The 16,091-nt window shown below is 45.2% G+C and overlaps 1 protein-coding gene across 6 annotated transcripts in view; it reads left to right on the forward strand.

Moving 5' to 3' along the window:
• Positions 1-1,807: 1,807 nt before the first annotated feature.
• Positions 1,808-16,091, forward strand: part of LEKR1 (leucine, glutamate and lysine rich 1) — a 75,575-nt gene continuing 61,291 nt past the window's right edge. The window contains exons 1-3 of one of the 6 annotated variants that reach the window (XM_064516523.1): positions 1,808-2,122; positions 5,664-5,942; positions 14,740-14,954. In XM_064516523.1, the coding sequence (XP_064372593.1) occupies positions 14,740-14,954 (215 nt within the window). In that variant the 5' untranslated portion in view covers positions 1,808-2,122; positions 5,664-5,942. The other 5 variants (XM_026096869.2, XM_064516524.1, XM_026096870.2 and 2 more) reach the window with 5 other exon arrangements.

Here is a 16,091-nt window from a genome sequence, read left to right on the forward strand (position 1 = left end):
GCCAGGATCTCAGCCCTGCCTGCATGGGATCTCCTCAGCCCCCTGCCTGGATGGGATCTCCTCAGCCCGTCAGGACAGGTCTCCTCAGCCCGGGTCTCCTCAGCCCCTGCCAGGACAGGTCTCCTCAGCCCCCTGCCAGGACGGGATCTCCTCAGCCCCTGCCAGGACAGGTCTCCTCAGCCCCCTGCCAGGACGGGATCTCCTCAGCCCCCCGCCAGGACAGGATCTTCTTAGCCCCTGTCAGAACGGGATCTCTTCAGCCCCCCACCAGGACGGGATCTCCTCAGCCCCCCACCAGGACGGGATCTCCTCAGCCCATCAGGACAGGTCTCCTCAGCCCAGGTCTCCTCAGCCTCTGCCAGGACAGGTCTCAGCCCCCTGCCCGGATGGGATCTCCTCAGCCCCTGCCAGGACAGGTCTCCTCAGCCCCCCACCAGGACAGGATCTCCTCAGCCCCCCGCCAGGACGGGATCTCCTCAGCCCCCCACCAGGACGGGATCTCTTCAGCCCCCCACCAGGATGGGATCTCCTCAGCCCATCAGGACAGGTCTCCTCAGCCCCTGTCAGCCCAGGTCTCCTCAGCCCCCCGCCACGACAGGATCTCCTTAGCCCCTGTCAGAACAGGATCTCCTCAGCCCCCCACCAGGACAGGATCTCCTCAGCCCATCAGGACAGGTCTCCTCAGCCCAGGTCTCCTCAGCCTCTGCCAGGACAGGTCTCAGCCCCCTGCCCGGATGGGATCTCCTCAGCCCCTGCCAGGACAGGATCTCCTCAGCCCCCCACCAGGACAGGATCTCCTCAGCCCATCAGGACAGGTCTCCTCAGCCTGGGTCTCCTCAGCCCCTGTCAGCCCAGGTCTCCTCAGCCCCCCGCCACGACAGGATCTCCTTAGCCCCTGTCAGAACAGAATCTCCTCAGCCCCCCACCAGGACAGGATCTCCTCAGCCCCCCACCAGGACGGGATCTCCTCAGCCCATCAGGACAGGTCTCCTCAGCCCAGGTCTCCTCAGCCTCTGCCAGGACAGGTCTCAGCCCCCTGCCCGGATGGGATCTCCTCAGCCCCTGCCAGGACAGGTCTCCTCAGCCCCCCACCAGGACAGGATCTCCTCAGCTCCTGCCAGGCCAGGTGTCCCCCCCTCTCCCCCCCCGCCAGGCCAGGTTCCCTCAGCCCGCGGCGGCGGCGCGGCCGGGCCGCTCGGGGGGTGCGTGACAGCGGCGCTTCCCGGCCGCGGCGCTGCGGTCGGCGGCGCTGAGCTCATCGCGGCGCCGCACGACACGGCGGCGGCCCGGCCCGGCCATAGCGTGCGAGGCGCTGCCCCGCCGCCCCCCCCCGCGCCGCCGGCACGCAGCGCCGCCGCCGCCCGCTCTTCAAAGGCCGCGGCCCCCCCCGGCCGCTCCTCGCCAACGGCCGCCGCCCGCGCGCTCTCCCCGGGGCCGTTTCCCCCCTTCCTTCACCCGGCGGTGACCCTTGGACGCGCGTCCCTGCTGCGTGACAGCGCAGGATTAGCTAATGTTTGCGAAGGCGCTGCGAACCCTCTCGCACACGCACCGTGGCGTGCGGAGCGCCGCCACCCGCGCGGCAGCGGCTCGCGTGCCGGCCCCGGCGGGGGAGATAAGCGGCTCCGCGGGGGATGGAGGCGGCCGCTGCCAGCGCGGGGATTAGCGAGGCGGCCGCGCCGGGCGCTCGGCACGCAAGGCGCCCAGCTGCGCCGCCGCCACACACGCGAGGCGACGCTGCGCCGGGGGCGGCGCCCTAACACCGAGCACCTCCCCCTCTTCCCCCCCTCCCTCCATCCCCGCCGCGGGAGCGCGCGCGCGCAGCGCCGGTCACGTGACGCGTTGCCGCGGTGACAGGGAGAAGCCGCCGCAGCGCCGCGCAGGCCGCGGCCAGGAAATGGCGGCCGCGCCTCCCCCTGGCGCCTCCCGCCGCGGCCCCCGCGCAGCGCCCGGCCCGGGGCGGCCGTAGCAGGTCCGCGCCTGTGTCCTCGCCGGGGGCGAAGCCGGGAGCGCGGCCGGAGCCGGAGCCGGAGGGGAAGCGTGGGCGCCCTGCGGCGGGGCCCTGCCCGGCGCGGCCATGGCGCGGCGCGGCCCCGTGCACGCCTTGCCCGAGGAGATCCAGAAGGTGCGAGGCGCGGGCGGAGGCCGGGTGCCGCGGCCGTCTGGGGTGTTCCACCGGGGAGCCTAAAGCCTCGCCTAGGGCAGGCCGGTCGGGGCCTTAGGCCAGGCGTGTCCCTGGGCTTCGCCGGTGTTCACGACGCGTGACAGCGCCGTAGGAACGCCGTATGGGAACGTGCTCGCTCTGTAGCGGTGGTGTCGTTGCCGGGTGGATTTCAGGCTTGACCCCGCGGGGCGCGCTTCCTTGTCCTGGGTCTGGACCGACCGCAGAGCAGAAGCGTATCGTCACTTTTGCACGTACCGCTAACACAAATGGGGACAGACCGTTCCCCCTCCTGTTTCCCTGTATCTTCTCTCTGTGTAAGACACTGCTCTTTCTTTGTTGTTTGGGAGGTGGGTTATTACCAAAGTAACGGTGATGCTGTCTGTGTGGGGCACTCGTTGATGCACATGAGTTACACCGTGAAATTTTCCCTTTGGCTATAAAACACCCAGCTGTCCTCATTTTGTGGTGTACTTTCAATAATCAAAAAGTAACTGGAAAGTTTTATACGTTCAGGCTAACAGAGCCTAGAGACGTTCTGCCCGGAATAATCAAAGAAACTGTTGAAATAGTTTTGGAACGATCAGTGATGGTTTCTGAGAATTCAAGGGTGGACAAGGCAGCCAAAGGAAGGGCGACGGAGTACTTGCATATAAAGGAGCAGATGGGGGAGAACCTGGGAAACTTAGAGACACTCAGCTGCGTTTTTGGTAGCAGGAAAGATACTAGGTATGTTTGTTTACAAACTAGTTTGCTGGCATCAACACAATAATGTGGTTAACAAAATTCAATATAAGTTTCTCAAGAAAACCATTTGTGCCAGAATAAAATTGTTCCAAATTCTTTTATAAGTGGGTTGATGAATACAAGGAAATGTAGCACCTAGTCTTTAGTAAGATCTCGTCAGAGTTTCAGATTACATTTTCACAGGTAGGTGGGGAGGGACGATCTAGTCATGTTGTTAAAGGATCATATCCAAGGAATAGTCATAGAAGTTTGCTGTCCTATGAAGGGTCTGTGTTAGATACATCAGGGAATTGTTCTGGATCTAGTACTGCTCAATATTTTCATTAACATGTGAGAAGGCAGCAGTTGTCCTCCATCTCCAACTGCAAATTAATCTCCCTGTAACCTCAGTGGACTTGTTTTGATTGAATGTTGGAAAACTCTGTGCAGGGAAGTTGAGCGCTGCACTAGGTCACCTTGGGAGGTTGTAAAATGCTTACAGTGCTACTGTGGGGGGACAGGTAAAGCAGACTTGTGTTTCAGAGTGGAGGGATGGAGCAGGCAATCTATTGAATTCTATTTCAGCCGTGTGATATGTCTTTAACAAAAGGATCTGTATGCAGAAGGTGCACCAGTACTTCAAGGTATGTGTATGTATAGTCTTAGGTTCTTGTCACGTCTATGTCTTGTCAATGTGAAATCCCATACTTGAGTTCTAAGGCAACAACAGCCCTAGATTTCAGGATCCATTAAGACTCCTGGTTTCGCATTTCCTTTGCTGCTGCTCAACTCTTCACTCAGCTGACTTGCAGTGTAGTTGCAGCATAGTTTAAAAAGGATAGTGCTCGAATACAAGTCACTCTCTCAATTTTCAGTCTTATACTTTTCAATCGTCTACCTTTTAAGTACAGTTTTTCTTATTCCCTTCACATTTTCTACTTCTTTGATTATTATAGCTTCTCTTTGGGCATCTTTGTTGCAAATTGCTCTTAACGTAAGCAGAACTTGTGCCGGCTGTAGACTGCTCTGCCAGGCTGTGCACATGCTTCAGCATGCAGCTAGCTGGCCAGCAGAACACGTGTCCAGAGGGAATACTTGAAGCATCATGATTTCAGCTGCAGAACCAAGAATGCTCCCTGCTAGGTGCCATTTTGAGTTGGCTTGCTCCGCTGCGGGCTTGGGAGACTGGGTTGTACTGTCGAGGACTTACCAAGCAGCTGTCCCAAAGCGAAGGGTGCAGACCAGAGCCCTAATCGTTCCACTCTTTCGTGCTCCTTCCAGGTGGAGCTTCACAAGCTGCTTATCAGTGCCTTGAGCAGTGACAGCACTGTCTCCAGAACGACACTCTTCTGGAGGCTGTTTACAGAGAGGGAAAGGGAGGGGAGCGTCTTGCATCAGCCCTGGAACAGCCTATTCTACAGACTGTTCTGCTGTCCGTCTGTAACAGGGCTTTCTGTCTAGCGTTGGAGGCACAGATGTTATGGCAGAAGTTGGTGCAAGTTAACCATTGGCAGCCTGGGCCAGGTAGGTGTTGCCCGCTGTGTTTGCTATATCTTAAGGGAAGCCTTAATGCGAAGGGAAAGAGATTTCTTGATATTTTGTCAATGAATATATAGATGGGGAGGGGTTTAGATTCCTCAGGATCTGCTCAATTTTGGCTTAGAAAGAAAGTCAGGTAAGAATTTTACATTCCCTCCCCTTTTTTATCCTTCTCTTCGATTCCTTCTGCCATACCCGTTTCACACAATACATGTTGCCAGATGGATGCTAAATAGAGGAAAACAGGTAAACATCCACAAGTCAGTTGTTCAATTTTATAGGGTTTTTTGTATTTACAGAGGAACTAATTATTAATGAAGATCTAAATCATGGTTTATTTTTGGAAAATAAAAAACAGAGTTGTGACTTTGCCTATTGGCAGTTTGACCACCTCACTGAGCAGTGTTTATCAGTGTTAGCAGTCAGCAGGAGTAAGCTTTCCCTGGAGATCTCAGAGGAAGCTCTGTGATGGGGCGGTGGTGATGGACAGTATTGAGAACAGCTGCTGCTGTTTTGGCAGCACAGGCAGGAGAACTGGTGACTTCTGGGGAGGGAAATAACCAAGTCAGTTAATGGCAAAGTCCAAGCCGTAGTTTACGGTCTCTTCTGTGACATTTTTTTGGGGGAGAATTATGTAGCTCTTAACCTTATTTTAGGGACTATTACGTTCTTTGGGAGGTGGTGCTTGCAGATTTGGTGTGCTAGATAGGTGTTTCAGTCGATTGGATAAAGTGGTTGGTCTGCCTTGCACTTTCTCATATGTGTGTTGTTACAGGACTGTGGAATGAACTTGCAGAGATCAGTGCTTTGTAATGCCTACTCTTTTTGTGTAATGGCATGTCTTAAAGTTTCTGCCATGAAATTCAGTCTGAGAAGTATCAGAGAACCCAAGATGGTAAAAAAAAAAAAAAAAGAAAAAAGAAAAAAAAAGAAAAAAAAAAAAGAAAAAAAAAGTTAGCATTTCCTTTCCTCCAGCATTGTGGGTGTGTATTGTTTGGGAGTTCACTTTTTGCCTTTTTTCCCCCCTCAAGAGAAAAGAAGACAATTGTTATGTGATCTTGGTTTCTTGCTGATTTTTCCACTTAGATCTCTAGATCCATAAGCTCACAAATGAGAGAATGTTGGTGTGCCATCCTGTTTATCATCTGTGGCCTTGTTGAGGAGATACAGTGGGAAGTCTCTCTCTCTCTTTTTATTTTTATTTTTATTTTTATTTTTGATGAGCGTGCTTTCATTGCAGGTACTTCATGACCTGAAAAGCTAGCCATGCTGCTTGGGAGCCTATGTACACACAGTGCGTTGAAGGGCAAAACCAAAGTGCCCTGTAGCTGCCTTCATCCGAGATGCAAGGGAGAGGTGCAGAGTTCAGGGAACTGCTGCAGGGAAGGGAGGAATGCGAGCAATGACGATGGTGATACCACTTGAGCCTGTCTTCATACTCGTACTGAAAAGTATGATATCACCAACTCGAGCAGTAGTGTTTTCGGCAAGGGATTACTTAAGAATTTATAGCTTATAGGTGGGTACAAAGGTCTTCTACTAGTTTAATCCTGCTGAAAGCCAGGACTTTTTCTGATATGACTTTATTCTGTTTATACTAGTACTGGAGCTACCTTCTTCATCTGTCTCCCACCTGAAATGCCCTGACCCTATGTGTATGGCATCTCTGCTTGTCCAGGCACTTTGGATAGAAAGAGGAGTACTGCCAGTTTGGGGTATCAAGGGAAAAAAATAAAGAGGGGGTGTTGGATCCACCTGCTCTCCGAATCTTCCACTTTCCCCTGGCTGAAACACAGACGGTGCCGGGGCACTGCACCGGCTGTGGAGAGAGAAACAGGGCAAAGGCACAGGGACAAGGCAGGCCTAGAGGACAGCTGAATGGGACACAAAATTAGTTTAATACGAAGTATGATTGTGCCTTATAGTTTTGGTATATGCATGTATCGAGAATCACAGTCCTACTGTGGTATTATTATTATATATATTATATATATATATAATTATATATTGTCCATCACCAGTGAACAGAAAAACAGAGGATCGCAGAAAGGGTTCCAGTGTCTTAGGAAGCAGCAAAATCCAGGTCAGGCGGAGCAGCCGGTCAGACCGTTACTGAACAAAACTGAGCATGGGGGAACATTATGTGCATCTGCGACTCCGTGCTGGGCCAGGATGTCGGGCAGTTTTCTGTTCAGGCCCAAATAGACACACTTTACACGGTGTAATTCCTGTAAATGCCTAATAGGGCACAGGAACTGCGTTCATCCCTGGTCTTCCAGCCTCCCACCGTGCCACTGCCACAAGAATGGGATGTTCTAAGCCCTGCATCGTCCTCATATCCCTTTTGCTGGATTGTTTTTACCAAATGAGATTTCTGTCATTAGTGCAAACATTCTCCCCATCAGAAAGTTACTGTTGGGAATTCATCTTTTGTAAAAATGAGACCTGTTAGTGCATAGCTCTCTAGGGCTTAATGTTCAGAAGACAGCACGAGGCCAAAACCCGAAGCTGTCTATATAACAAAATGTTATATTTAATTTTATATTTTATTTGGCAAATAAATAACCCTTGCTTAACACAAATCATAAAATTAATTGGGCACAAGATACCCTATGCAGATTACAGATACCGTAGGAGCTTAAAAAAATAAGCAGAACAGGAACTTTGAAGCTGTTATACATCAGCACAGAATGTTCCATGGTATTTCACTATCCACAAACATCACGTACTGCTGTGGCAAATGGTTACTCATTAGATTCGCTACATGTGCTATAGATGTGAGCACATTATGGTACCTTTAGTTTTTCTTCCCTCCTTTGACCCTGGGATTATTTTTCTTAAAAAGGCAAATTCCAGTTGTGTGAATTGGCTACGGAACTGCCATGTCTGGCATGCAGGCTGGTTTTGTAGATGTGAAAAGTGGCACAACACCTAATATCTCCAATATTGATATTGACCCAAATTTAGGAGCAGGAGGTCTTTTCAGTCTTACTGTCTTGTACCTTATGAATGCTGCTTGAGATGGTGTTCATGAGTTGCCCCTATTTTCACTGAGATTTTCAGAATTTAGCTATAGGACTTCTAACATTTTGCTTTTGTTGAGCTCTGGCTTTGTGAATGTCCTCAGTGGCTGCAACGAGCTTTGGAAACGTTAGAAAATTTCTGGTTGTGTTTGGTGTGAGCCCACATCTTACAGCTTAGAAGTGGATCGCGCTCAGTGCCACACTGGTTAGCCATTGACCTGTGTAGGTTTGGGATAATCTGTTTGCAGACAGTAGCAGTAGCCTAGTTTGTCACCACTGCGTAATGATTGGGGTGTCAGGGGATTTGTGAAAGCAGATTTTCTGAACTTGGATAATCTTACTCCAGTTCTTAATGTGAAAATTTTGGAGTCACTGGTAGTCACCTAGGGCAGCAGAACATTTTGATCTCCTGTTTCAAAGCTAGGACTGTGTTCATCGTATTCATGAGCTCTTCTGGATCCTTTCTGCAACCACCATCCAAGCATATTGTTAGGGTTTCGGGGATAGCAGTCTCTTTGCATCACAAGCAGTCGCTTTGTAGCTAGGAGGAACTTCCCCAGTGGCTGCACCTACAGATGCCAAAACTCGGTATTGTCAGGCAAACAGAGATATGGTTAGCGATGGGCAAACTTACCTTCTGTCCGCGCAGGCCCCACGTTTGGTTGCAGTGCACGGTGGTTCAGTGTGTGGGAATTCCCAGCTCCGTGCGGCACTGGAGAGCTGCGGAGGCTGTCGCACGCCCTGGAAGAGCTTGTGAGAGCCAGCGAGGTCCGCGTGGCACGTCGGACACGCGTTGGGTGTTCGCAGGGCTTGTGCTAGTGCGCGCGGTTACTAGCAGCGCGGTATGGTCTTTCATGATTCATTAGTCTGCCTTACTCACAGGCAGAAAAAGTTACAGTTACCTGGAATTGGAGCATTATTTCCTGTTGTGACAAACCCATCACTTCAGGGCATGTTTTGAATTAAACTCTCGAGAATGGCACATTCTGTTTTCACTACAAACCTATTTCTACCCTATATATATATATGTGTGTGTGTGTGTGTGTGTGTGTGTGTGTGTGTGTATTCAAAGCAAGTACTGTGACTTTTATTTTGCAACTCCTGTTTTATAGAAGTTGAGCAAACAATTATGTATGCAACATGGTTTAGTATGACAGCCTGCTAGTTACCTTCTGACTAGAAGCTGACTGAAAAGCTGACTCATAATAAACTTAAAAAAAAAAAAAAAAAAAGGGGGGGGGGGAAGGGAAAAGAGAAGTGACGCTTCCTTAGAAATACTGGTATTCTACAATTTTTCTTTAGAAATACTTGTACTCTTCTAAAATTCTTCTTTGAACACAGAAGTAGCTCAGTTTCAATGAGATGACTCTTCAGCTTTGCACGTATGGCAGAATACTCCACTTTCTTCCTGGAATATGGATTGTGTGGCTCAAGTAACGTTTGTACATACGTGTGTGTGTGTAATAGGGATAGCCTAATTTGTTACGAGGGAGAAAAGTAGCATGAGAGAAATGAAAGCAATATCGTGGAGAAGGAGTGAGAGGAGAAGAAAGTAGTGTCAGATAATAAGGTAGAATCGAGCTGGAAATAGAATAAATCAGTCAGTATACAAAAATAATTTAACAGCTCCCAGCTGCAGCTTAATGATGTTTTGCCTTAGTGGGTTTTAGGTGTTGGATATGGTTTAGATTTATTGTTTTAGGTATTGTTTCGCTACAAGTGTCGCTTGGACAGACGCTGTTTTCAGGTATTTGGGCAGCCCTCCCTGAAGCAGACTCGGTCCTGGCAGCAGAGGGGTGGGAGGGAGCAAGAGCTGCCGCTGGCCTGTGCGTCTGGGTAGCACCAGGTGATGCCGGAAGGATGGTGAGCACGGCCGTTCCCGTTACCTCTCCCTTCCCTGTGCTGTAAAAGTACCGTACAAGGAGTACATCTCTGTTCATGGCTTTAAGTTTTAGTTTCACTGGCACTAGAAACATACTCAAGCTTTAAAAGAATCTCATTAATTGAGGACTTAAGTTCTGGCTTTTAAGAGTAGTGTCTGTTTATTAGCTTTCCATAATTGCCAGTTTTAGTATCGGTGATCCATATGCTGGACATTGAAACATCAAGGCACTTCTAAAAGAGTTGGTAGATTTTTCTCCTTTTAACAAGAATTTAGCTCTTTATTCTGTAAGGTTATAATTTCTGCCAGTGGAATCCAAAATATCAGAGGAGTCGCAGTGCCCAAGTCTGTGCTCCCTACAGCTATTCAGTCAAGCAGAAACGATATAAATTCCTATCTTGTCATTTCAGAAGCTTGAAGAGAAGCTTGTTATTCAAAAGGCTAAAAATGGGCCAGACCGGCAAAGTCTTCCTTTCCCTTATAGCTTACGCTTTGCAGATGCTTATGGTATTGAGTCAGACAGATGTAATTTGAGTGACTGTCCATCTTGGCTCACTTCTCCACTTGCCCTTGGTAGCTAAAGAAATCTATGTAACTATGGAATAATATTAGTTCTTCCAAAAATGAACACAGCTCTGAGTTGAAACTACTCCCACAGATGCTGTAGTGGAACAGCTGCTGGAATGTCACCGCTAGAAATACTACCTTTAGATGTGATTTGTTCCCAATATAGCTCTTGTCCTGCCTCGCTAGCATCTGGTGTAATGTATATCAGAACTGTAGCTAAAAACCTTAAGGATCAAATATATTTCTAGCCTAAACACTTTGTCCTCAGTGAATTTGTTTTTCTGTTTATGTTCTTGTCATGCATGCAGTACTGTCATGCTCACTCAAATAGCAGGGGTTTTTTTTAGTATCTCTCTATATAGACTTTCCATGTCTTGTTTGCCCTGAGTTTCCTTGTCTAGGCTGACCAAAAATATAATGCCAAAATACCTTCTTTTTTTTAAATTCCTAATTGATTTTTTTTTCTATTCATTGCTCATTCTGATTTCTGAGGGCATACACAGCCCCTTTTCTAGTTACAACTCTGACCTCTTCTCTTTCTATTCTTTCCAAACTGTTTTTTCCACGATTTTTTCCTGTCTTGCTTTTGAGAAGATGTCAACAGCCTTTTGACCAAGTGTGAACTGTGAAATATGGAAACCTAAAACATAAATCTGTCTGTAGTACATACTCCTAAGGTAAGATAACACTATTCCACAAGAAGTAGCTTTGTAAGCAGAGGAGCTCGTGAAAACTTGTTTCCTACAGATTTGCATCTAATGGTTGATCCTTTGGTGTCTATGGTGCAAGCTCTAACGGTATCTTTTCTCCTGGACAGACCATTTATAAGGCTCTCTCCTATATAGATTGGTATTTAATAAGGACTGTGCTCATGCTGCCAAGTTTTCTTCAGCAGGGCACTTGCAAAGTCCTGCTTCCCTGCCTGGGTGCCTAACACTTTCAGAAAGTGAAGTATTTCTGCCCTCACTGTCAGATTTGGTTATAACTGGCCAAACGTTCTGGTTCACAAATTATTGAAGGATGACAACGGAGGAGGACACACACAGATAAAGTAACACATAGCACAATCTCCAGGAGAAACAATGCTTAAAACCCCCAAACATTCAATTTGCAAGTAATCTTCCCATCTATTAAGGTGTTTTCTGGCTCTGACCTTTAAATTGGGGTAGCCACGAGACGGCTTTGTGTTTATTATGGCTGAGGGAAATGAGAATCCATGTATGTCCTGACCGCGTTTCGCTGTCTGCCTGTGTGCAGTACAGCAGCCGCTGAAAGCTCGTCCGATCAGCTCGGGAATTTCAGGGCATGTTTTAAGTGTCAGCGGGGAGAGCTCTGGTTGTGGTAGTGAGAATTAAATAATGGAGAAAGTCTCGTTTTTCTGGAAGTTATGATTCGGTCACTGCGGACGTAAGATAGCAGTCTTGGATTTAGGATGGAAATTCAGGTTAGTGAGTCCCTTATTCTTCTCAGTTCAGGCCTTGCTCTTTGGAGCTATTTATTTCAGATGGCTCCTTCCCGGCACACCTCGCCTTCCCTGCTCTACGCTGTCAGGCTCCAGTCGCCTCTTCTGCGTGACGCTGCTGCCGGACCCTCCTCGCTTAGGTTAGACAGTGTGGCTTGTACCCCAAATCGGGAAAGCAGGAACTGATTTGAGTGGAAAATGCCTTGTTTTCTAGTTTTTAACAAAATCAGTAGAATTTTGTAAATAACATTTACAAAACAAGGACTGTGTAAATAACAGCATAAGTATTTGACTGTCTACCATGAAGTCTTTCAGTTTTGAAAATGAATATTTTTTTGATGATTGATTCAGATATACTTCATCAAATGTCAAATATCATTCTGCAACCTGTTTGGATTTCAATTTTTTATAGTTCATTATAATCCTTCACAGAAGAGTATTCTATTTGTTCAGGTTTGCAACCTCAGTAACAACTAAAGAGGAGTTTTTCCAAGATAGAAGTATATATATTTCTCCTTTTATTCCAATTTAAAACTTGAGGTCACCTTATCAGTCTTGTAAAAAAAGAAAAACAAAAAACCCAAACCAAACATAGCCATATCGAGAATGGTATAATGTTATACACTTAATCGAGAAAGGCAGTTATAGTTGTTCTTTGACACTATTTATGCCATTCTGTGTTTGAAAAACATTTCTTTAAGATGCCAGTCCTGTTAGGTGAGTCTTAAAAGCATTGGGGAAGCAAAGAAATTGGCAGGATCCATTCCAAAATTAATTGTGATTTCACTGATGAATCCTCCCTTCTCATGATGATTTGGATACCAGCTCTTGAGTAATTAATGGTTTAAATAATATACTATGCAATAGTTTATAGAGCTAGTTTCCTAGGGTTATTGAGGGGAATGGATGGGAAGGAGAATGGGACCATTCCCATTAAGTCCAGGTGGAAATGATTTATTGTTCTACAACTTTAAGTTCAGCAACAAAATTGAAAGCAATAAGTGCATTTTGAAAGTTAAAAGGTTTTAGTGCTCGCATAAAACATTTTCATTTCAGACCTCTGATTGTTTTTTATCCTAGTACCCAGTGATATTTCTATGACTGCTTACTTGAAAGACGGGAGCGGTGTTGTTGCAAGAGAGCACAATGTTCTTATTGGGATAAGAGCCCCCTCCTGTCCTCCTTTTAACAGCTCATTTTGTCCTTTTTCAATATAGTAATTTGAGTGCTTTGGAACTTTATGGAATTTATTCCGAATAACAGTTTCATATTTCCAAGCACAGTTTGTAACTGCCAGGAAAAATGAACTTGAATTTTCAGTTCATTCGACGCAACTGTAACTAGGGTTATTTTATATTGGGGCAAAACTAAGAAATCGGAAAATGGTTTGGCCTGGTAGTTCCAGGGCATCCTGAAATATCATTTTTATCAAGCTGTATTTGAAGTGCTGAAGACTATTGAATCATGAAATAATGAATATTTGATAATTTTTGAAAAGCTATTTTCTTTCATGTAAGTATGATTTCTTTCAATTCATCACAATGTTTCAAAATACTTTTTTTTCTGTAACACAAGATATTTATATATTCTTTAACCTAAACTGTTTGCAGTTTTGCAGCTTTTTGATTTTCACAAATCATTATTACAATCCTTGAAACTGTTGGTAATTGCAAGAAAGGCAAAAGCATGTTTGCAGCTCGATACACAAACACATAACTACTTTCAGCTGCCACCTGTTTTCAGTCTTTCATGTCTCCAAGCTTACTCAAAACTTCTTGTATTTGCTGCTTTGAGCTTGTCTCTTTAGCTGTGTTATCTAGTCTAATCCTGATTCTAACCATCTCCTCTCAAATGTATTTCTGCTGTGATTCGAGAACAGGGTAGATCTGTACTGAGAAGGAGATGCTTACATGTGCCATACTGAAATGTCACACCTTCTCGGGTAGCTCTGGCTAGTTTATCTACTCAGTATCATTCCTATAATACAGGGCACAACACATGACGTTGGTATAGGTGTGCTTGAAATAGCATCATGAGATCAAACTCAATTTCTACACCTTTTTTTTTTTTTCCTTTCATCTCCTTTGTCATCACTGGTGTAGGCTTGTGTCTGATCAACTTGGGCCAGAGAGCAGACAGAAAAGCCGGTCCGTGTGTACTCTCAGGGATGTCTTTCTACAAATCTTGGTACCCCTACTCCATCCTTCCTCGTCTTTGAGCCTTCTGGTGCTTTGATACTTCATCATACTGTCCTTTAGAAATGTCATCTTCTGCTCATCTGACCGACTCCCATGGTTAGTCGGTCAGCCTGCAGCGTGTTTTGTTCTCCTTTTCATTATTGCTTGTGGTCCAGCTCCCCCATTTGCCGTCTCTTTGTATTATTTAAGTGATATTATCCAAGAGTAACGTGATGTAGGGTCTTCCAAAAAGGACTTTCTGTTGAATAGATGTATGTATCTTTATAAATACTTTTTTAAATGGCAAGTAATGTCATCTAAGTAAGGCCTGGTTTTATTAAACGGATTGGTTTCTTGTGGAGGTTCAGTTCTGCATCACTTGTAAACCAGGCAATTTTTTTCTGGAAGTGAAAGGGATTAAAATACAGGAATTTTTCCAGGAATAACTGATATACTGAGCAGCATGTATGTGTCAAAGCTAGAGCACATCTATCTGTTCCTTTTTATTAAGCTTTGCTCAAATATTTGATCACTTGAAAAATACATTTCTCAATTTAAGAAATGGTCTTTCAGTTATATGTCCATTACGTATGCTGTATTTTTTTTTAATCTGCAATGGATCCTTTGTACCTAGCAAACTGGTCTTTTTTCCACAGCACTCAAGTGCCATATACACTACATCACAGTAATTATTCCTGTACTCATGTGAATTGCTTTTGTGAGGATTGCTGGATTACATCACTCTATTCACTTTTCACTTTTCAGCTTGCCTATTTAATTGGATATGGGTTATCAAAAACATAGTAAATTACATTTTTGTTGGCTCAAGCAATCAGCTATTCATTAAGGAAATAATTTTGTAAAACACAGAACAATTCTTTTTATTTTAAATTAATATATAAAGCATAATTCAGAGGGTTTGTTTGTTTGTTTATTTTTAGAGTTCCAGTGGGAGTTTCTATGTAAACTGCATAGCTGGTATATCTTGTGAGGTTTCCTGTAAATGAAAGTCCTGTTATAGCTTGATTTCATTTTGCTAATGCAGAATTTTGTGTTTATTACTTGATAAAGTAATAACATCTTCTGATCATAAATGCTGTACAGCAGTAAGCAGTTTAAGCTAGTTAGAGTTGTTATTATTTAGAGTCATTCAATCTTTTATTTTTGTTCTACTTGTTTCTGACATGTATTTTATGTTTTTCTAGATGCCCCGGGATGAGACAGTGTGCAAATACTGTGGAGTAAGCTATTTGATACTTCACGAATTTAAGGTGATGGAAGAAAAAGTAAAAGCAATGGAAAAGGAGATTAAATTTTATGAAGGAAGTATAGAACGGGAAAAAAGACTTCAAGAGGAATTGCAGACTCTTTGCCGAGACCTCGAACACAGTCGAGCTGAGAGTCAGTCAAAAACAGAAAGGTCAGAGTATATTGCCTAGCCTCGTATTCTTCTCGTGTTTATGTACTGGTTAACTTCATTCCAAAGAAGTTTAAAAGACAAATAAGCTTTGTCTGTCTTTTGTCAGGTGTAACATATATTCCATAATACTTAATTTAACTTAAATCATATTTTGAAGTATTCTCTAGAAGCAAATCTTGAATTTTTGAATAGTTTAGTTACAGTCAATGTATTTAACAACAAAACCAGAAGGTATTTCAGAGGTATTTCCACCTTCCCTCCCCCTGCCCCCTTCAAAGGGGAAATGATCAAGTATGTCATCCTACAAATATTTTTATTACAGAATGGTAATTATTTAAATGCAACTTCAGAGTATTGGGAGTTTCACAGTTCTGAGGCTTGTACTTACTGCTGTGCTCACAATGATGCAACAATATGATAAAGAAATATCAGAATTCTTACACTGAGAAGCTTACAATTCACAGTCTGAAAGGATAATATGTAATACTAAAATAGTTATGAAAATCTCAGGTACTGCTTATGGCTTTGTTCCTCAGAAACTGGGGCTTGCAAATACTTACTGATGGGTGTGTGCGGTTCCCAGCTAAAGGAGGAATTTTGTACTCCTAAGAACTGCAGTCTATATGTCTCTGAGGACTATTGATTTAGGGCTCTTTCAGCTAATACTTATAGGCAAGCCTGCTTTTGTCTTCTGCTTGTTTGTCACCACATGATAACTTAGGACATGAAGTCTTACTTCCAAAATATCTGTCCTTTTCATGGGGCCTACAGCATAGCTTTGGTTCCTAAAACTGCCCATTGCCAATTTTTATATTTGGTGCACCAAATATAGAAGTTCATTTTGGGGAAAACATGAAAAGCAAAGCCTAACAGGAGAGTTTCATAGCCTTTTTCTTCTCTCTGCCTTGCTTTCCTCATTTCTAATACTTCTCCTGTTCACTGGGTTTACAATATGGGTTATGAAGGTAGATGTACCCACACTAGCTTTAAAATACATGGCTAATTCAAGTACCACGAGCACTGTTGTTGAGGCAGTCCTAACATCAGCCGTGGCGGCGAGACTTGGTGGTCGGCTTTTTTTCTATGTTTTTGTGCCGCCGCAATTAGAATGCCATCAGTCTAAACTCCAAGCTTCAC

Source organism: Dromaius novaehollandiae, chromosome 9, assembly GCF_036370855.1.
Source record: "Dromaius novaehollandiae isolate bDroNov1 chromosome 9, bDroNov1.hap1, whole genome shotgun sequence".
NCBI lineage: Eukaryota > Metazoa > Chordata > Aves > Casuariiformes > Dromaiidae > Dromaius > Dromaius novaehollandiae.